A 23,060-nucleotide genomic window follows, 5' to 3' on the forward strand; every position below is an offset into this window, starting at 1 on the left:
ATTAACTAATTATAGAATATTATAATTTGAATGTGTTGAAAACCGCGACACCACCGATGCATGAACCGTCGTACTGTGTCAATGTTGGGCTTGAAGGCTACTAGTTGTGATAATTGATATTTAGGTTTTTTGATTTTTTAAAGGATAGTTTTATAATTAACTGTACGACAAAAATTAATCACTTGAAAATCTTAAACAACGGAAAAATTCCATAGTAAAATTTTAATTATCCTGTTTTGTTACTAATTTGGATTCTTAATTATTTTATTTGTTACTGAATTAATTTGATATAAAAGAACTTCTTCTAGAGAACTACAATATCTAGATCGGAGATTTTTTGCGCATCACTGTTTTACAATGAGATCTATCGATTAAAAATATTCTCAATATGGCGGCACTTCCGGAAATACCGAAAGTTGACAACAATTTTCTTATTTTAAATGGTTAATAGATACATAACTATAAATAGCTAATAATATAATAACTATAACAGTAAAAAAATCAAATATATGTATTAATGATAAATATTGAATTCTATTAAAATATGCTCTTTGGTTTACCACAAATATTGAGTAATACAACGCATACGAGGAATACAACAAAAACGAAAATAATATAATTATTATTTATTAAAAATGCTTCAGGAATTTTAAGTTCAAAGTCAGTTTGTGCGGTTTGACGCTTGATTTCTTGCAGATATTGTTTTACAAGAAAAATAATAATTTACTTCTTCGTAAGTCTTTTTGATGGCGTCTTGGTGAACGTATCTATTACGGTTATCGAGATACCAATACTCGTACCCCGAATTTGTAGCACCCTGTATAGAAACTACCGGAAAAAAGAAATAACCATCTTATCTGATAATCAAGCAGCCCTAGAAGCGATCAACTCAGTAACCATCAATTCAAAGTTGGTCAAAGAATGCCTAGAAAAACTGAACAAACAAAAACACTGAAAAAAATCACTCTATTCTAGAAAGAACAATTATTACATTTAGTGTAAAAAAATAGTTTTATTTATGATGTAATTTGCATTAAAAGCTGTAAATTTATATCCTTTGCCGAACCACATGATCAAATAGTATGCACAGCTGGTACAGCGAAGTGTATACTCTTTTTCTTGAAGTATTTGCACCTGTAAAATAAAAACTTAACTATTAATCTACGGTAATCGCAAAACAATTTCAGATGCACGTCATCAATTTTGAGTGACAAGGTGCTGCGAGATTGTGATTGATTTATGAGATGATTCTTAATTTAAAATTGACAGACAACATATTTATTACATCATTTTTTAAAGAGTTTTACGTTTTATTTTTAATTTAATAACTAATATTTTAGTGATTAATTGATTTATTTGTTTTATAGCTTATTTTATTTATTACATATTGGCAAAAACTAGTGCATTATGAAGATTATTACAAGCGTTATTATGGGTTATTTATTTATTGATCTTACAAATGCCATATGTGGTAACAACAAGTAAGAGGGTGCTATTAAAGCACAAACTAATAATCAGAATTTAATAGAAACTAACTTTGAAAGTGGTATAATGTACTTATCAATCAAACTTACTTTTCTGACTGCAGTCCAGGGTAAAAAGGACCTTTAAGGCGGAATTACATTATTATCACGTCACGTGAATTCACGTGAACACACATGAGCAGTAAATTTGATGAGACCGATGTTTTGCATTTATTTTATTAATCAACACATCATGGGTGAACACATTATTGTCACTTGGGGAATTCATGTGAAATCACGTAATATTGCGAGCTGTTTCGCGCTCAAATATTCTGTTTTAACATCAATTTCGTGAGGCGTGAAAACGTGAGGCTTGTAAAATGGAAGAAATTCTAATAGAAAAAGTACGTTTACACGACGTGCTTTACAATAACTGATCAACAAATTACTCTCTTTTCAAATTAATATCATGAACCCATTGCCTAGTTTTAATAGTATCAGCAACCACAAGTGAAGCACATATGTTTTTCAAAATCTTTTTCAAACTCAGAAGATGAAGATGAAGAACTATTTATTTGATTCATTATTACGTTAAGTATACGACCTAAGTTGTTAAACTTGAGAAGAACGCTGAACGAACGAGAAATGGCTTTCGGTTCATAATAAAATGCGCATAATATGAAAGAACCACGTGATACTAATGTGTTTCCTTTAAACCACACGTGAACTCACTTTTACTGTGATAGCATGTGAACTCATGTGACGTGGCAGTAATGTAATTCCGCCTTTATTGTCACGTTCTCGTTCAAAATAGTTTAAAAAAACAGGGAAGCTACAAGCTCTTTGCTTCGACTGTTTAAATGCTTCGGTATATTTTCAACACAGAATTTCAAGAAATGCAATACAAAAACTCGAAAATTTATTTCTTAAAAGGACTGTTTGTGTTTAAATGTGCAATTTTTAAAAAAGACAATGAAAATAGGAAAAAAACGAGAATTACTCACAAAGATTCAATAACAACACGATATTATACAAAATAATGACTGACTAGGATAATTGTCAAATAATAAAGGACAAGATTGCTGAACACGGCGCAATGTGACCAACATAGCGATAATAAAATTCGTTTAAAACTAATTTTTGCAGCTTTAATCTAAATAAAATATCTGTTACAATCATTCGCTCTATAAAGTAAAATGAAGAGCTGTAGAATGTAGAATGTTTAGGAGGGGAGTTAATCACCGGGACCTTATAGATCTATTGTGTGTTCCCCTTTCTTGAGTTATAACGAGTTATAACTCATCATACAGTCTCAGGGCTTTAAGAAAAGCCAGTATCTGAGACGGCTCCACAGAGGCCAGCTCTCCATCCTCGACATCAGACGTACCAAGGTTCATGGCACGAATGGTCGTCGTCTCGGCGCACTCAGTGATAAGGTGTTCTGGTGTTTCCCCATTTTCCCCACAAAATCTACATTCGCCGTTGTTTCTCAGTTTCAGCCCACTGAGGTGTTCGTTGAGGAGACAGTGTCCTGTTAGAAACCCCGTGACAATCCGAAGATTGTTTTTACTTAAATCAAGGAAAACCTTTGATTTTTCTCGGTCATAAGTTCTAACGAACTTTTTCGAGTGTCTTAGACCGTTGGAGGACACCCATTCCAAGTTACGTATGGAGTCTTCCAGATTCTTCAGTTCCGCTTTCAGTTGGTTCCCGTTTGGAAAACAGAACGGTTCTGGTCCAATTAGTGGAGTGTTCGCTCCTTTTCTAGCTAGATCATTTGCTTTTTCATTGCCTTCTATCCCTTGGTGAGCAGGCACCCAGAGTAGGAAGACTTTATTTTCTTTGCCTAATTTGTTGAGCTTCTCTGGGCATTCTTTGACCAACTTCGAATTGATGGTTACTGAGTTGATCGCGTTAAGTGCTGCTTGACTATCGGATAGGATGGCAATGTCCTGTTTTCGATAGTTCCTATCTAAGATAAATTGCACGCATCTTTCGATAGCGCAAATTTCTGCCTGAAGGATACTGGGGTAGGTGCCCATTGGTTCGGAGTATTCAGTTTTCGGCCCAAATACTCCTATCCCTGTCCCTGCTTTGGTTTTGTAAGCATCAGTATACCACGTGATGGTATGGTCTTTTATATGCTGAGTAAGCGTTTCTTTCTTCCCAATCCTTTTTATTACTCAATACTACAGTGAGGTGTTTCTCAAAATTGTAAATTCTTGGTATGTCATCCACTGGAGTTGGAGAAGTGGAATTTTCTTTTTGAGGGTGTTCCAAGCCCCTGACCTGAAAAATTCTCCCAGTACTGTTTCCGTCAGTAACCATTCTAATCATTGTCGCATTGGCATAACTACCGACGACAATGTGCAGTGGTGTTAGGTCTAGAATGACCTCCATTGCTGCTGTTGGACATGTTCTCATGGCACCTGTGATGCAGATACATGCCAGTCTCTGTACTTTGCACAGGTTTTGCCTTGCTGTACGTTGCTCTAGTTTTGTATACCAAGCAACTGCTCCATAAGTAATCATGGGTCTTACTATCATGGTATACATCCAGCGCAAAATGTTAGCCTATTTCCCGCCAGTCTTCTGCATATCATGAGAGCCTTTGTGGCTTTGCTGGTAATGTTCTTAATATGCCTGTTCCAGAGAAGTTTACTATCCAGGGTTATTCCCAGATATTTCACTTTCTGTGATGGCAGTATTTCTTTCCATCTAGATGGATTCTTTTCAAGTTTTTCAAACTTCGCTTTGAATGGCACTACTGCGGTTTTATCTGAGTTAATACTCAGCCCGACAGTCCTGCACCATCTCTCAGCGATGCGGAGTCCTCTTTGGATAATATCACACAGGGTGCCTTCATGTTTCCCCCGTGCAGTGATGACTATGTCATCTGCGTACCCTATGCAGTGTATTCCCGCTAGAGTTAATTCTTCCAGTAGTTCATCCACTACCAAGCTCCACAGTAGGGGGGAGGTCACTCCACCTTGTGGAGTTCCTTGCGTTGTTTTAACAACTACAGTTTTGGTACTTATCTCAGCCTCTACTGTTCGTGTTGAGAGCATTTCCCAAAACCAGCAAATTATCGTACTGTTGACCCCTCTTGTTTCAAGAGATCGCTTGAAAATGAAGAGCTGCTCGATATCTTAAATTATACAACAAATTTAAACATTTTTGCCAACATTTCAATTAGTCAGGTTTATAGATTTTAGTGTCAATGTCGATATGATTGATGACGTGCATCGGAAAATGTTTTGCGATTACAATATGTAAAGGTGCGTACTCACTAGAGCATTTTGGTCCGAACGAACCAAGTGAGCCGAGCGCGCACGAACGAACTCAGTACGGAAAAGATCGCGATGTTCAGAGTGCTTGTTACGTTCGCTGTGTTCCCACGTTCAGTTGTATTTAATTTTTATTCGCGCTTTGAATCTCTAGGTCACCGTTCTGCAGCGAGTGTGTAAATGTACCTTTTCCCGTTCCAATAGATTTTTTTCCTTTCGCCTTCTCTCTTCTGAAACTTGCCAGAAGACTTTCAATTTTTTTCTTTGCTTCTCCAGAAACACATCCCATGATCTCATCTATCTGCCTCCACGCATCAAACTTCTTAACTTTATTATAGTATAATTCATCCTTTGGATTATACAAAGCACTGGATATTGTTCATAAATATCTATTAACTGAAGGCACTTTTCTCTATTCCACACCATTTCGTTTGAGCAAAGAAAAATCAAAACAACGAAAATTTTTAGCCGCGAATGCTCCGAATAGGACGAACACCATGAACGCAACGAACCTCCGTACCCACTGAACAACGCATCCCCTTTGAGCAAAATACACGTACCGACAAGCCGGCGAAAATGTTTGGCGCGCTCGGTTCGGTGAAATTTTGCTCGCGAACACGTATTCATTTGCCGAATTCGGCTCTGCGCGCTCGGCTCGTTTGGTTCGTTCGGAGCAAAATGCTCTAGTGAGTTTGTCACAATAACAGTTCGTACCTGGTTCACAAGCTGGATCAGGGTTGATAATTTTCCTATCGAACCTGTTCTGGAATATCAGCCCTTTCTGGGGATGTTGCATCACTTTGTAGTTGAGCGAGTCGTTGGAAACTACATCGCCAGATTTCCAGTGGAAGAAACCCAAGTCAAATCTCTTTGGCATCAACTTCTTTTCACCTAAAATGCAAGAAGTGATTTATGTTTGGTCAAGTTTTTTGATCTTTTTTTGAACTTAGATATCTGTAATATCAGTGGGCCAAGAGTTTGAAGGTAATGAAGAAGCAAACGATCTAGCTAGAACAGAACTTCTTACAGAAGAGCACTGGACGGCTGGTAGTTATCAGGTTCTTGCCGTGTATTCTATACAATATTTATACAGGGTGAGTTTCCTACGATGTTCTCTATGGGTATCTCGAAAACTACTAGAGATAGAAAGTCGGTTAAATGAGGAAAGAATTGTAGTTTTGTGGGGTCATAAATAGGCGCCTTTCAGATTTTTGAAAAAGTTCATGGCTTACTAGATATTTGGAAAAAAACAAATTTCGGCTATTTTAAAAATTGCCCCTAATTCCATTATAAGCTATTTTAGACAAAAAGTTTTGAGATAAAAGTTGTAGATAATCACATCCTTAATGAGACTGTGTCCTCCGTTTTCTTCTAAAGCCTGTCATTTGTGACATATTTACAATATGACAATATGTCAAACATATGTTTTTTTTAAATGGAAACCATAGTTGGCCATGATTTCATAAAAAGCGTCATTTTTTAAGCTTTTCAGCGATATAAGCTATAATATGTTTTCTTCGAAAAATTACTGAGTTATTGAAACTGAGTTATTCGAAAAATTACTGAGTTAGCCAATTCTATACTTTTTTAACAATTTCACTTAGTTAGCCATGGAAACAAGTTTAATCGCCTTTGCTCTCAGAAATGTCAAGTTGTCACATCCAAACTTTGTAAATTAAAATAAGCAAAAATTGTAAATATGAATTTTTCAAATGAAGAAAAGCTCCTACACGCTTGGTTCAACTTTTCTTGACCATACATTTTCGAGGATGCGTTAACCAGTGAATGTTACTTTTCTTAGAGAACGGTTTTAAAGACATGTTAGAAAAGTTAAATTTAGTTATTGCCAATTCTTATCTTTCTTGGCTACTTTCAAAAAGCCTACTACTTCTAAAAGCTTACAATTTACATTACACAAACTAAAACTTAAAAAAATAATATCACTGCATACACTTTAAGTTAGTTTAGAAAGTGTTCAAAAAATCCGCCATTGTTTTGAGTTGCATCTTTTTAAAACTGAATTACTACCTATTCTCACAGAAGGACCGGTCGACTTAATTAAACTTCTCTCGTATCGCCAATTCGAGTGCCTCTCTTAATTCATAAGTTCTTTTGTAAACTTTATTGTTAACCATACCGCATAAAAAAATCTAAAATGTATAGGTCAGATGATCAAGAAGGCCCATGCAATTGGTCCACCTCTTCCTATCCCTGAGTTTGCATAATTATGATATAAATAATTTTTAACATTTCTTTCATTGGGGGGAGTCATTGTGCGGTAATCTTGCCGCTACACAATTTATGAGAGTGTTGTTGGGGACTGTATTTTTTGGGTTTACTGGCACCTGTCAACAGCTTGATTATGTCTATTTTCAGGTTGGTTGGATTCCCGTAAATAAATTTACACTGACTTCAAACCAAAACAACTTCAACTGGTAACAACAACTTTACACTTAACTTATTATCTAAATAGAGATAGAGATAATAGAAATTAATTCGAGCTCAATCGAGTATTAAATTTTAGCTCTTTCGGTGTTTTTGATAAACCGACCCGAAAGGCATAAGAGAGAGCAAACGAGAATTATATTTTTTGGGCATCTGCACTCTGTGAGCGAATCGTGGGAACTGTCTTTTTTGGAAATTTAGAAAGCGTAGGGTATTGTCAAGTGGGTACCATCTTATGGCCACCATCTGGAGCGATAAGATGGTTTACAACACCCTAAACGTATTTCTTAAGAAAAATGGATTTTCTGTTTCAAAGATATTTTGGAACAGTCATAATGAAAGTCATGCAACTATTATTGATGCGCGAGTATCTACACGCTTTTCTTCATTTGAAAAATTCATATTTACAATTTTTGTTTATTTTAATTTACAAAGTTTGGATGTGACAGCTTCACATTTCTGAGAGCAACGGCGATTGAACTTGTTTCCATGACTAAGTGAAATTATTTAAAAATAATAAGAATTGGCTATAACTCAGTAATTTTTCGAAGAAAACATATTATACCTTATATCGCTGAAAAGCTTAAAAAATGGCACTTTTTATGAAATCGTGGCCAACTATGGTTTCCATTTAAAAAAACGTATGTTTGACATATTGTCATATGTCAAAAATGACAGGCTTTAGAAGAAAACGGAGGACACAGTCTCATTAAGGATGTGATTTTTTCGAAATATGTAGTAAGCCATGAACTTTTTCAAAAATCTGAAAGGAGCATATTTATGACCCCACAAAACTGCAATTCTTTCCCCATTTAACCGACTCTCTATCTCTAGTAGTTTCCGAGATACCCATAGAGAACATCGTAGGAAACTCACCCTGTATATTCATATTTTTTATATTTTATATTCATACTATATTTTTACTATGCATATATCATGAGATTTAACAACATATTGCCCTGCAAAGTTTATACATTTTGTAGGGATCAATTAGACTTGCTAATAATCTGGTAAAATCATAAAATTAAGAAATTAGCGCTTATCAAGTTTCCCCTGGACCCTTCAAATGTTAGTGCAAATAAAAGTACTAACTCACCTTTAAATATTGGTTTGAAGTCTTCTTTCGTCAGTCTCTCTGTATAGTCGATGAATCCCGAGACTTCAATGCCGGCTTTTGAAAAAACTCTTAAAAATATGATCGTGGACAGAACTCCTATCCTATTGGCTCGTTCTCTATAATTTATTAAAAAAAAATTGTTATCACTCAAAAAAATAAAAAATTGTATATTGGATTTTACTACATAAAATTTCATTTTTTTAAAGATTTGGTATGTTAGTATATAACATATAAATTAGTATTGAATGACGTATTCAATTGTTTTCGGTCACTTCCTGTTTCGCCGGAAATGACTACAAATTTTGCTTTTTAAATGGTACCCTCGTTATTTTTTTACTCCATTCCGGAGAAAATGACACTCTGAATAAAATGACATATCGTATGTCAACTTTTGACATTTTTACTTAATTTTGTTTTTGTAAATTTTAATCTGGAGCGGTATGGCCGTGTTAAAAACACAAATGTTTAATCAATGATCCTTAAGAAAATATATTTGATAGTCTAATATTTTTCGTGTCTTATTCTGGCCGGTTAAAAGATGCCCAAATCGTATTTTTAATCACATCTCAATTTTTTCAAATGGAACGATGGTGGCTCATTAGTATATTAGGAACAAGCATTTTTTACGCATAATTTGGTACCACACACTCCAGATATTTCGAGTCAAATTGTCGTTATAAGCCGCATGTTACAATTTCAAATAAACCGTATGCAAAAATGTCAAAATTTGACATATAATATGTCAATCTATTCAGGGCGTCATCTTCTATCGAACAAAGTAAAGAAATATCGAGAGTGCCATTTAAAAATCAAAAGTTGTAGTCATTTCCGGTGAAACAGGAAGTGACCGAAAACAATTGAATATCTTCAATCCTGATTTATGTCATATACTAATGTACAAAATCTCGTTTATAGATCCAAAAAGTTATAGGAATGAGTCACTTTTCAGAAAAACCGAGTATATGAGTGAAATTATTGAAATACTTTTGTAACTCTCTGTGTTTCTGTGTTGCCTAATTATGACGAGTCTATTACCATTTAAACAACGGTTTTACCTAGATGATAAATCTCTCAAAATAGGGTCAGAGTCAGACTTTATAAAACCCTCACTGGAAAGTTCATAAGCTTTGTACGGTGGATACAAGTAGCTCAAAACAGCAGCAAGTCTTCTTTCAAACTGTTCGCGGCTAAGTGTTTCTCCAGAACTTCTATAACCTGAAATTTGAAAAAAAATTAGCATATATATATACTCTAGGCAAAGATATTTTTAACAATATGATATTCTGCATTTTAGAGAAAAAAATAAAATTTTATAATTTTTATTTTTTTTTTAGTCCTTTTGGGCCTTATTTTATGATAGAGTGATTTATATTGATGCCATGGATATTGGATATTTTAAAAAGGCACAGTCTTGATAAGTGACTCTGTATAATATATGTTATAATTTAAAACAATATTAAATCCAAGATTTAAAGAAATACACATCTATATAAAAATGAAGTTTAGCAGGTAGGCAACTAAAATATCACTATATTCAAACAGTCGGGCTTAGTGATCAGCTAAAAATGATATTCTTGAAATAATTACTAACAATAAATAACAGAAATTTAAAATAGATTAGTATATACCTGTTACCACAACAATAATCTTATTATTGCAACATATTAACGTGCTTTTTTTCATAAAAACGGATTTAAGTCAAAGATGTAGCCTTGCCGTTGAACCTTGGATCGTACTTATAGTTAAGTTCTTTATGCATAGACCTTATTGAGGATTTTTAATAATAACCATAATATGAAAAAGTAAAAAAGGATACAAAGAAGGCAATTTATTAGTCGCATTGGTGCGAAAATTATCTCAATAAGAATGTTTGTTATTAATAAATTTAAAAAAAAGTAATAAATATATGACAGGAAATGCTTATTTTGAAAATGTATTACCAGAAACAAAGTTCCTAATAATAAGTGCAAAAATATTTTTAATAATATATTTCAATAAATTCCAGATAAATCGTAGAAAATAACACCAAGTGTAATAAAATTATTAATTGCGACTAAGCTACTAGGTACATTTTAAGTCATTTTAATTTTGTTTTCCATAGCAACTGTTAAAATTGCCTTATATCTATCAAAAATAGTAGATAAAATAGTACTTATTTAGTTATTAAATGATACTTTAACAGCGAGGATAGGTTAAAAACTTTATTTCTTCTTGTACGTTTTTTAATTGCTTCCATTTTTGAAAATGTTTGTATTCCTTTTCATAAGTTATTCGGGATTTAAATGAAAGTAGTTTGGATATGGCGTTTGTTGCCTCAGCCTAAATATCTGTTGGTAATTTACTTATTTCGTTTTGAGCCATTTCTGGCTCCAATTCAATCAGCAATCGACATGAAAGAGAATTAAAAAATATTGACTCAAAACCATAGAGAAACAAATAAAAAGAGACTGGCAAATTAAATGGCAAAGAGAGGGACAACGTTCCCGTAGCGCAACTCAGAACGCAAAATTTCGTTCTATTTATGTTGATCTGCGCATTGCATCTATTAGGCCCACTATCTCATTCTAATATAACAAGAGAGAAAGAAGCAGCCATATAAAACGTAATTTCTAAATAGAAATTAGAACAATCCCCTTTCGTTTTCGTCATTATGACAACCAAGATGACAACATCATGACAATTCGTCATGTTTGTTAATTTTTCTTTTGGTGATTTACCTTTTTTTCTAAACTCTCCATTTTATTGACTTATGAATATGGATAGGGAACAAATTCCTTTGTTACATATAGGTATTTATATTTTGTTACTTATAATTTTAGGTTATACTATTTGTTATTTTATTTGCTGCAGGAGCCAGTATTATATATTTTCTATATGTATCGGTGCCCCCTTTCTCTGATAGATATGTTAAAGACACCCGGTAAAATAAAAGTAAGTGTAGTTATATTTATCATCTTATTAAGAAAAAAGTAGAAGTAGTAGTGTCAAAAATATTTCGAATCTCTCTTAACATAACAAATTAATACAATTAATTTTTTTAATTTTTTGGGTAGGTAGTTTATAGCTGGTTTATAGTAACCAGAAACTTTATTAATATACCTAATTTACTTTTGTTTTAGGATTAAAACTGGACTTGAAAATGGTTCAGGATCATGATTCTCGTAAAGTCTTCTTTGCTTGATATTCACTTTGTTATTGCAATTAGGCAGTTTTTTCTCGAAAATGAGATTTTAATGCCCTTTAAAAAATTGCCGATCGTTTCCTGCAACAGTCAGTTTTTCTGCATTTAAAATTGGTAGGTGGGTGGAATAAACACTGTTATTTTTTGTTATTATATTATAAAAAGTTTATTTATTTTTATGTATAAATAAATATGTCTATAAAACAGTAAAATTTTTGCTTTTTTTATAATTTCCCTTATAATAGTAGTATTCTTTCGTTCTGAAAGAAACTACAAATTTTCACTTAAACTGATTTATTCCCTACACCACGTTCCCTTTACGTGGTATAGGGAATAAATCAGTTTAAGTGAAAATTTTCAGTTTCAGAATGAAAGAATACTACTAATAATGGCTAATTTAAATTTTCCGCCAGCTAGAATGTGCGATAATGTCTTACGATACGTTTTATACCTATCTCTTTCTTTTTCATATAAAGCACACATAATAAAGAAAGATAGCAATAAAGACGTACGTCCTGCCATGGTCCTGCTAATTGGTTTCAAAATTGTTATTCTTGCGCGAGTTGCGCTACGGGAACGTGGTCCCACTCTTTACCATGAGATTTGTCAGTCTCTTTTTATTTGTTTGTCTATGCTCAAAACTGACAACTAAAGAGACAGCTTTATTTATTTGTCAAATTGCATAGAAACCAACGCCAACCCAGCGCAATATTTTTCTGCTCGTAATAAATTCCTTGAAATAATAATTTCTGAATATTTTTAAAACGTATCTCGCTATGGAAAAAAATATTGTTTTATACACGACAATAAAATTGCATTATCGTCTCCCGAAATTTTATTATTAATTCAATGTTAATTTCAATTAAATGACATACCTTAGGTTTACAAACTATAATTAACTTCTGTAAAGCCGTTTCAGAGACAGTAAAGAATATCCTGGAACACAGCTTTCAATTTTGTTTTTAAATTAAATTGGCTTAAAATAAAATCTCTGATAGCGATGCAAAAAAATAAGAAAAATTAGTGAAAACAAAAATATCAGTTTTTTCTGATTATGTTTAATATGATAAAAATTGTTAATACGTTATTTTCTAATATGTTTTCAATAATAATGTTAAATTAAGCAGAAATTCATGATAATTTTACAAAACAAAAACATTTTTAAGAAAACTATCAAGGCCAAATGACTAATTATCAAATATATTTGAACATAATAAATTTAAATAATAATTTTTGCCCTACTAAAATATTCCATTTATTAAACTATTAAAATCAAGATCAATTAGGTATAAAGACAACAGTAATTATATTGGGCTAGGTATATAATATGAGGAAACTAAAAAAATGATATTGTAAATTATTAAAACGTTTAAAAATAATTAGTTTAATATTAATAATGTTTAAAAGGATTATTTTAATTATATTCGTACCTAAGTTTGCTATAACTCTTGAAGCTTCAACACTCTGTAGATAACAGGCATCTTGGGTGGTACTCAACGAATCTAGGTACTCTTCGTAGGAACTAAAACGTAACAAATTTCTGTCTGCTTCAATTTGGGGTGTTGCCTTTAAAAATAATCGAGCCATTATATTTTTGAAAAAAAAATGAGGAAAATTATGAACCAAGTAGATGACAATGTGTCAATAATAATCTGCGAATGTCTAAAAATAAATGATTATTGTTTCAATGTCATTAAAAACGTTTTAAATATACCGTGTGACAATAAAATCATTGCATATATCACCACTTTATTGCTGGTCAGAATATACATAGGTCTTTAAATCTCAAATTTATCACTGGAATTAGAAAATAGTATGATAGATCATTTTCTCTACTCTTTAATTTCTTCTTAAATCCAGGTTTCTTTGAATAAATGAACCCTCCTCAAGGGTATAAACGTTGCATACCATTTACTGTTTAACCAGGTCTAAGAATAATCAAAGAACTTTATATAGCATCCTGAGTTTAAGAGTATATTACGCTGTACAGGGTGAGTCAACGATAGAATAAAGTCCATTATCTCATTTGTTTCGAGGTTTACAAAAAAATGTTAAATACAAAAGTTATAGGGAAGGTTAAGATACACATTTTAAAATTATTATAGAGTATACAGGGTCCTTCAAAAATGTGTGGCGGATATAACACATATTTTTTTAAATGCAACACCCTATTTTTTATTTTATTTTTGGATTCTGCGTAAAATTCTATAACTTTTTTATATATAATGTTATATACCTAAAATTAATAGTTTTTGTAATATTTAAATTTGTTTATACAAATTTTAAATTGCAGTGTGGTAAAAAATTGTCAGTTGTACCATTGTTTCTGAAGTTGGAATACCAAAATTTGGTATGAGATTTCTATAGAGATTAAAAAGAAGATATATGTTAAGATATTTTAGTTAAATGCTACAGGGTATTCAAAATATATTTATGAATTTCAACTACTTAAAATTTAAAAATCTCCAATTTTTTAAATAGTACACCCTATATATTTTCATTTTTTCTGATAGATTTTGCAAAGCTCTTCAACTTTTATTAAGTATGTCATATACCTATTTTTAATAGTTTGCGATTTATTCCAATTTTTTCTATTTTTACCCTAATTTTTAATACAATTACGCTATAACATCATAGTTGCCGTGACAAAACAAACATATTTATTACTTATTTTTAACAAGTGAAATGGACGCTTAACTTTGGAATATTACAAAAATATAATTAGACTTATCCGTTCAGCGGTACTCAACTAATTCATTTATCAGCGAACAGCAATTTGTTTTTGTTTATAGAGATATACAAAATTTAAATAAAGCAACACACCCATTTTCAACTTAATAATAAGCAAGATTAATAAGTACGATCCAACATTATTTTTTTGTTCTATTAATAACGTTGGTTCTGTTATTTAATTTAAATTATCCGTTTATCCCGAAAAAAATATATTTTTAACAGATAACAAAGTCAAAAGTGTAATTAATTTTGTTATTTTTGTTTAATAGCATCAATAAGTACAGTAAACGATTTCACTTCAAGGACACTATTGTGATTTACTAGTCAAAAAGACTATTAAATCACGATATTGTTCCTAGTACGAGCCCTAACAACTATATGTTGGGACAAGGTCATATTTTGGAATTATTGCCCTGGTTTTTCAAAATGACTGAAAAATATATGTTTAATTTTTTAAATATAAAAGTAGCCATATATCCTAAACAACTTGACAATATTTTTATGAATTTGTAAATCAATCCATATTTAATAAGTTTTAAAAGCTGTGTTATGACAGAACAATTTGGACACTATAGTCCAGGGGTGGGAAAGTGAAATAGTAAAAGCGGTCCCACCGTTTCCACGGAAATTTCAAATAAAATAGTTCCAGCCTCAGGCGCTAGGTGGTAGTGCAATTAATTTTTAGGTTAAGAAGTTGCTACTAGTTATTGCCAGATGGCGTTAAATCAGATTTTTTTTGTAGTTTCCATAGTTTCCAACGGCCATTGTCATACTATTTTCAAATTCTCAAAAAATATTGTCGTTGTCATAGCGCCAATCATAATATTATCAAATGATTATCAAAACGTTTTTCAAACTATAATTTGTTATATGTGTTTTAATTAGACAATTCCTTTTGTTTGTGGCCCTAAAAATATAATGTAAGTCATTTATTTTTGCCATGATTTAAGTACCTATTTATATTTACTCCATTTACAAAACTTTGAGCGTGTTACGTTGGTCTTGTTTTATTATAATAAACGATGTTTAAATATTTGACTTATAAATAAAAACTTTAAATAATAAAACCATTTACACATGTTTGGCTTTAATTTTGTTTAATAATTGTATAAATTATACTGTTAAATCTTATTTTTTACACATCACAACGATACTTGTTATTAGTATTGTTGAATTTGTGTAAAAAATAAGATTTAATAATCAAATTTAATTATTTTAGAGTAAAATTCAATAAATACGCTCATTTAAAAAGCCCGCGCTTCAATCCGTTTAAAACAAGCCCTACTCAGTAGATGGCGCCACTTCTATAGGACCATTTTTCAGTATGGCAGTGTCCATTCTTTTTCTAGCTAGGCATATTCTTTGCTATAGTCCCAAAGATATTCATAGATTATACAGGGTGTCAAAAAAATAGTGTATCTAACTTCGGTGGCACTAAATAAAGAAAAGAGAAGCAAAAAGCACTGAGAAAAGATTTTTGGAAATTCGACCGCTAAGGGGTTGAAATTAGGGATAGAAGGTTGCATAATAAGCTGTTAAAATCTGTTCTAATAGTACGAAATTTTGCACAGAGGTCTCTTAAGCGGCGTAATTGATCACTAAGAAGCAACTTTCGGAAATTCCACCTTTAAGGGGATGAAACTACCGAAACTAGGGGTGGAATATATTTTATATTGCCTTATATCTATTAAAAATAGTAGTGTAACCGCAAAGGTAGATTAAATGATACTTTAACAGCGAGGATAGGTTAAAAACTTTATTTCTTCTCGTACGTTTCTTAATTGCTTCCATTTTTGAAAATGTTTGTATTCGTTTTCATAAGTTATTCGGGATTTAAATGGAAGTAGTTTGGATATGGCGTTTGTTGCCTCAGCCTAAATATCTGTTGGTAATTTACTTATTTCGTTTTGAGCCATTTCTGGCTCCAATTCAATCAGCAATCGACAAATAAGAATTGAAAATATTGACTCAAAACTGACAACTAATGAGACAGCTTTATTTATTTGTCACATTACATAAAAACCAAGCCAACCCAGCACAATATTTTTTTCTTCTAGTAATAAATTCCTTGAAATATTAATTTGTGAATATACCCTTTCTTGTTTCTTAAAGCTTATATTGAATGTTTAACGCTTTAAAGACTGCATAACTCAATATTAGAGAAAAAAGTCAGCGAAATAAATAAAATTAAAAAAAATAACCCTAATGCTTTTTTGGCATGTTTTTTTTTTATATTAAACTGAAAGGAAAAATATACACAATACTCATATTAATACAAACTGGCGCATTTATTTATCATACAAAAATAATATAACTTAACACACATAAACACAAATAAACTATTTACATAAAATACATCACGGTTTAAAAAAAAATACTTGATCCCTTCTCTTCAGTAATGGTGCCCAATACCATATCCATAACCCACTCCATACCCTAATCCGTAATCGTGACTCAGACCATATCCATAACCTCCATACCCAGCCACTAAAGGTTCATGGTACACAGCAGGTACCACAGCCTTCACAATTGGTGTGGCCACGACAGTTTTCGTTATCACAGGTGCTGAAGCGTAGGTTTTCACGTAGTCTGGTCCATGAATATCGATTCTAGACGAGTACGAGGTTGCAGCGGGTACTCCATGGTACTCTCCAAGGAACCCGGGTGCTGGTGCACTTGAAACGAACGACATAATTGCGAAAAATAGCACGGAAATTTTCACGAACATTTTTTGATGAAAAAAAATTCTTTAACGTATTGCTCGAAGGAATGCAAAAGTGGTGTGATGCAAAGTACTGCTGGAGTACCGTATTTATACGAAGAAGCCAATTATCTTCTTGGACGTAGGATATTTCGAAATGTGTGTGCGTTGTTTGTATTAATGGGAAATATGAATGAGGCTTTGTTTTTTACACGATCGACTGGTGACGATGGCCGCCAAAAATATTTGAGAATATAAGAAACGAGGTGACTGGCCAGTGTTATTAAGTCGATTTTCGTTGTATTTACAATGCCTTATCTTATGTAGATAAGGCCTAATGTCTAAATTAACTAATAAACATTCTCTGTAATTATTGTTTTTATATGGTTGTGTAGGAAGTATTACAATATTTATGTTTATTTTTGGTCAAATTGTTAATTAATATTGGTGGAGTGCTTTAAGCCCTTATGAGATACAAACCTCGGAATTCATTTACTGTGAACGAATTTTTATAAAACGTTTTGCATTGTATTGTTAATAAGATATATTACAAAGTTTACCTATTTAAATTCGTTGCTTTCATTTTAGTAGTATTTTAAATAAACACAAACATATACAAATACATACAAACAAGATGGCTCCGTTTTTCCGGAAAAGCTCTGTATCAGGATTTTTATTTGAGATTTTCACTCCAAACCTTTTACAAAATATATGTTTAATGGTAGTTCACATTTCAAAAATATTTTTATAGATATACGGGGAGAGTCAAATATATATATCATTTATTTATTCGAGTTTAGTGAATTTTGCTATAAAATTCTGGTTCCAAAAATACCTTAATACCATAGAGTATACTAAGTGGTTTTTGAATTATGACCACGTCCATGAGGACGTCAATCTGGACGTCCGGGAACCTTCGTATGAGAACTTCTAATCGAGACGATCGACTTATTGTAAGTTTATCTCTAAGAAACCGCCGCGCCGTTTGTCAGCTTTTCAAATTGATAATGAATTGCACTTAAGAACCGTACATATTAACTAACGGACTACAAGAAGAAGATTAAATAAAGCAAATATTATGTCAAGAAGGCCTGTTTCGGGACCAGAACTTACTAGATGTGTTGACTAGGCCCAAAAGCAAAGGCATGGTCTTAATGTAAAAATTACGAAAAAGGTTAGTGCCTTCTTTAAAACCGAATATTTCCAACAAAAATAAAGCTAATGAGATGAACCAAAAAACAAACCATCGAGAAAGGATGTATCTAGATGGTAAAATATTTTTTAAATTTCTTGCTGCTTTAACGTATTTCAGAGGGTGTTTTAAACTTTCATCAAAAATATCAACATTTTGTTTTCCCTCGTATAATTAACAGATAGGGAGTTTCATTTTTAATTTTGAAACAGATACTAAGAAGTCAAATAATTTGGCAACACACTGCTTAAAAAATCATCAAAATCGACCTATTAAAATAAAATATATTAACCTTTAAAATACATCAAAGTTTTAAAGTGCCCATATTTCGTGCCGGTGAATGTATTTCAAAAACTATACATTTTAGTCAGATAATTTTCTAATGAAACAAACCTTTATTTTTTTACTAGAATCCAAAAATCAATTAATATATAGGGTGCTCCATTACAAAAAACATAACTTTGATGTGTAACTTTTTTTGGGGACACCCTGTAGAACTCTACATAATTTTAGAAAATACTTTAAATTGACTTACATAAGCTGAGAAAATTTCACTTCAATACAAACTTTTGTTCTCCTTGCAAAAACCGCGTCGCATATGACGCGCCACCCTGTATAATTCGATTTCAATCAAAATTTCAATGATTAGAATATGAGCAGAATAGGTGCATAATATGCATTAGATTTATTTATTTCAATAAATTTACTTAGAAAAAGAATTTAAAAAATCAAAATATTAAGAAGGAAATAATTAAGAATTTACTAAAATAAAAAATTAAAAGCAACAAAAAAAAATGGGTAAACATTTTAGTATTTTATCTATAAAACACAATACAGAAGGTTTCACATTAATATATTAACAGTAATTGAATTCCGAGGTAAAAGTCTCTGGGCGCTCCACTATATAGTTGAATTCATAGATCTAGACTTAATATAAAAATATTTATTAAGAGTCTATTTCACTAGTCCGATCGGTTAAATGAGGGTAAAGTTGTTCAATTTCACTTTAAAGTGTTTAAAATTTCGCATACTTCCGAAGATTTTTGAAAAAACAGACGAATTTTTTTATCAAGGATTTTAAGAGCTTTTAATGTCCTAAAACTGTAATGTTTTTTTGGTAAGATGTTGTCAATTATACGACTATATGATTTTTCAATTCTTGTTATAAATTATTGATAAAGAAAAACACATTGTACAGGGTGGCCCAGGCTGAGCGTGCATTAGAAGTTTCTAGAGAACTACAATTTCTAGATAGAAGATTTTTAGCACATCATTGTTTCACAAAAAAGATCTATTGATTAAAAATATTTTCAATATGGCGGCACTTCCGGAAATACCGGAAGTTGACAGTAACTTTCTTATTTTAAATGGGTGCCCATAAAGAGAAAACATGTGGCTATCTATTTCAAAAATCAAATTGTTTGAATGTCATATAATAATAGCCGCGGAGACTGTGGTAATCACTAAATTTGAGGGTTAGAGAATATACATTTTTTGACAGGCAGTTTTTTGTCCAAAAATGTTAAATATTTGTTTATAGAGTGTTTAATATCAAAATTCATAAAATTTTACAGGGAATTTAAGTATATAATAAAAAATGGGGGCACCCATTTAAAATAAAAAAGTTGCTGTCAACTTCCGGTATTTCCGGAAGTGGCGCCTATTGAAAATATTTTAAATCAATAGACCTCGTTGTGAAACAACGATGTGCTAAAAATCTCCAATCTAGAAATTGTAATTCTCTAGAAACTTCTAATGAACGCACAGCTTGGGACACCCTGTATACCAATAACAAAATTTAGTAATATTTAAATAAAAAAGTGCGAAAAAATGTGTTTCTTAATAATTTATAATAATAAACTTTAACTGGTAAATAAGCGTCAATCTAAAGCATTTTTGTCTGTTTATATCAGCTTTTTTGAATATCTTGGGTACAAAATTTCGTTTTATATACAGGGTTGTTCACCACATACGACACGGAGTATTGTAGCTAAACGATTAGATTTTTACAAATTGTTTTGAGTTCGTTGAAGGACTATTAGAGCTACAATTTAAAAATATTTTTACAAGATACAGAGTGTCCCAAATAAATAAAAAATATCAAAGTTGTATTTTTTAAATAGAACACCCTGTATATTATTGCATTTTTAGTTTCTACGATTAAAATAAAGGTAAATTTGATTAAGGTTTATTACACTTAAACCTTACCGTTTCTGAAATATTTTCAATTTTGCGAAATTGCAGTATAAATTTTAAGGCTTCATTTCTCCGGGGATATCAAAGTTTTTAATACTAAATATTTACTGTAGTTTATTTATTGATCAGTTATTGTGTTGCAATAATAAAAATTATACTACCTTATACAGAGTGTCTAAAACTTTATTTTAAATAATTACTAGTTTTAAACGACAATAACTTGTTTGATTTAAATGGAACATCCTGTATATTTTATGAGAATGAGATGCACAATTTAATTGTCTATTAAATTGTATTATACCACTTCTTACCTATTCCTTCAAGTTTTCGTAGAAAATGCATTTTCTTATAATTTAGACCTCATTTATCAATATACCCATGGAATATTGACATTTTAGATTATTTTTAAAACAACAAATGTACAAAATGTACAGGCTAGTAATATTATCGTTTCTAGTAAAACGATAATATTACTAGCCCATTTGTATGCAAAAAGAAAACTATTTAAATCTTTATAAAAGAGTATATCATTAATTAAATAATATACCACCAGTATTTCCGCCCAAATACTAATTAACTACATACTTAATTGTGTTCGTTAATAAATTATTCTAAATAAATGTGGATTTGAATCAGAAATCAATATAATAATAAGTTATGAAAATGAACGTATCTGTTGTTATAAATAAGCATTTGCCAAAAAATTAAATATCATTTTTAAGGTGTTACTTTTTACCACACTGTCTAATACACATACATAATTCAACTTTTTAGTATTTGAAGCAATTATTATTAATCAACGCAAACAGTCAATTAATGTAGTTTGAATACTGGAATCATATTAATTGGTCCTCTTTGACAAATATTTAAAGAGTTTTTTTTTATTTTTTAATGAAATAAACGAACTATATCGACAATATTAGTATCTGTACTCTTTAAAAAGTTGGTACATCTTTAAAAATATAATCTAAAATGTCAGTATTCCATGGGTATATTGATAAATGAGTTCTAAATTACAAGAAAATGCATTTTCTACGGAAACTTGAAGAGATAGGTAAAATACGGTATAATACAATTTGATAGACAATTAAATTGTGCATCTCATTCTCATAAAATATACAGGGTGTTCCATTTAAATCAAACAAGTTATTGCCGTTTAAAGCTAGTAATTATTTAAAATAAATTTTTAGAGACTCTCTATAAGGTAGTAAAGTTTTTATTATTGCAACACAATAACTGATCAATAAATACACTTCAGTAAATATTTAGTATTAAAAAAGTTAATACTCTCGGAGAAATGAAGCCTTAAAATTTATACTGCAATTTCACAAAATTGAAAATATTTCATAAACGGTAAGGTTTAAGTGTAATAAATCTTAATCAAATTTACCTTTATTTTAATCGTAGAAACTAAAAATGTAATAATATATAGGGTGTTTAAAAAAATAAAACTTTGATATTTTTTATTTATTTGGGACACTCTGTATCTTGTAAAAATATTTTTAAATTGTAGCTCTAATAGTCCTTCAACGAACCCAAAACTTACAATTCGTAAAAATCTAATCGTTTACCTACAATACTCCGTGTCGTATGTGGTAAACAACCCTATATAATGATATAAAATAAACAAGCCTTTTTAAAGGCTATTAAATTTTGATGTAAAGATACACATAACAAAACCTAAACAGACAATTTTTAAACAGTTGAGTAAGAAAAAGCTGAAAACACACTTTGGTCAAGTCGCAGAACTATGTAACACCTTATAAACAATAATTACTACATTATAAGAGCCTGAAAAAAGACCAATAATGAAAATAATAGGCGTATTTACATGTAATTGGCGAATTCAATACTTAATGACGTCGACCTGATCATAGGGGCATCGTCGTTACAAAACTGGAGCACTAGAATTTTTTTTGCATAATATTATTAAACAATTATATACATTTTTCCATATTATATTTATACCTACTTATAGGGGACATAAGTATAAAACTAAATATTTTCCGTGTTTGTGGTTATTTTAAATTAAGTTAGCCAGGAAGTAGAACAGAAAAAAAATATGTTGAAAGTTATTTTGATTGGTTTGTGTGCGGTTTTGTTGGTCTTGGCTGCCCCTGATCCAACCTATTACTCTGGTTATCCAGTCTCAGGTAAAATTTATTTTTATTGTAAACTCATTGAATAAAAATTCTAGAGAAACTCAAATATATTATGTATATAATCTGGTACCGTATTTTTGAAAAAAAACGGCGTCTAGTTGGCTTGGAAATTAACATCGATGACATTTCCCATATAATTTTACATATAAACGACAGCGATGAACTGAATCTTTTCTGTTTTCTTTTTCTGGTAAATTTAATCTATTATCCATGTTGCCATATTATGAAAATATTATGTTTTTTTACCAAAAATTAAATTAAAAAAACACCAAATATTGATTTTCTTTGCAAAAATATATTACGAAATATATTACCGTTTAAAAATATTTGCACTTATTTAAGACTTACCCTGTATAAACAAACATAAAAATATGTATTTATTTTTTTTATTGCAGGACCCACTGGATATTACTCGTATCCCTACTACAGACCATGGTCCTACTGGTATGGTTATCCATGGTATTCCAGATATAGTTCCTATCTTTGGTAAACCTTCTCTTAAAATATACCAGGATTTTGAGTTCAAAGTACAAAAATTTACTAAACTGTAATATAATCAATAATTTCTTTTATTAAATTCAAA

At 31.0% G+C, this 23,060-nt stretch overlaps 2 protein-coding genes across 2 annotated transcripts; both read right to left on the reverse strand.

Moving 5' to 3' along the window:
- Positions 1-992: 992 nt before the first annotated feature.
- LOC115889924 (cilia- and flagella-associated protein 299-like) lies at positions 993-13,169 on the reverse strand. Its single transcript, XM_030910025.1, has 5 exons — positions 12,924-13,169; positions 9,368-9,527; positions 8,292-8,428; positions 5,465-5,641; positions 993-1,134 (listed from the first exon to the last, which is right to left on the reverse strand). The coding sequence occupies exons 1-5, from the start codon at positions 13,078-13,080 to the stop codon at positions 1,049-1,051; spliced, it is 717 nt and encodes a 238-aa protein (XP_030765885.1). The 5' UTR covers positions 13,081-13,169; the 3' UTR covers positions 993-1,048.
- Positions 13,170-16,490: 3,321 nt separating this feature from the next.
- Positions 16,491-17,158, reverse strand: LOC115889920 (cuticle protein 64-like). The gene has a single exon (XM_030910016.1). It carries the CDS (start codon positions 16,952-16,954, stop codon positions 16,619-16,621), a length of 336 nt encoding a protein of 111 aa, XP_030765876.1. The 5' UTR covers positions 16,955-17,158; the 3' UTR covers positions 16,491-16,618.
- Between the last annotated feature and the right edge of the window lie 5,902 nt (positions 17,159-23,060).

This window comes from Sitophilus oryzae, unplaced genomic scaffold (genome assembly GCF_002938485.1).
Source record: "Sitophilus oryzae breed Bouriz unplaced genomic scaffold, Soryzae_2.0 scaffold_857_pilon_pilon, whole genome shotgun sequence".
Lineage (NCBI taxonomy): Eukaryota > Metazoa > Arthropoda > Insecta > Coleoptera > Curculionidae > Sitophilus > Sitophilus oryzae.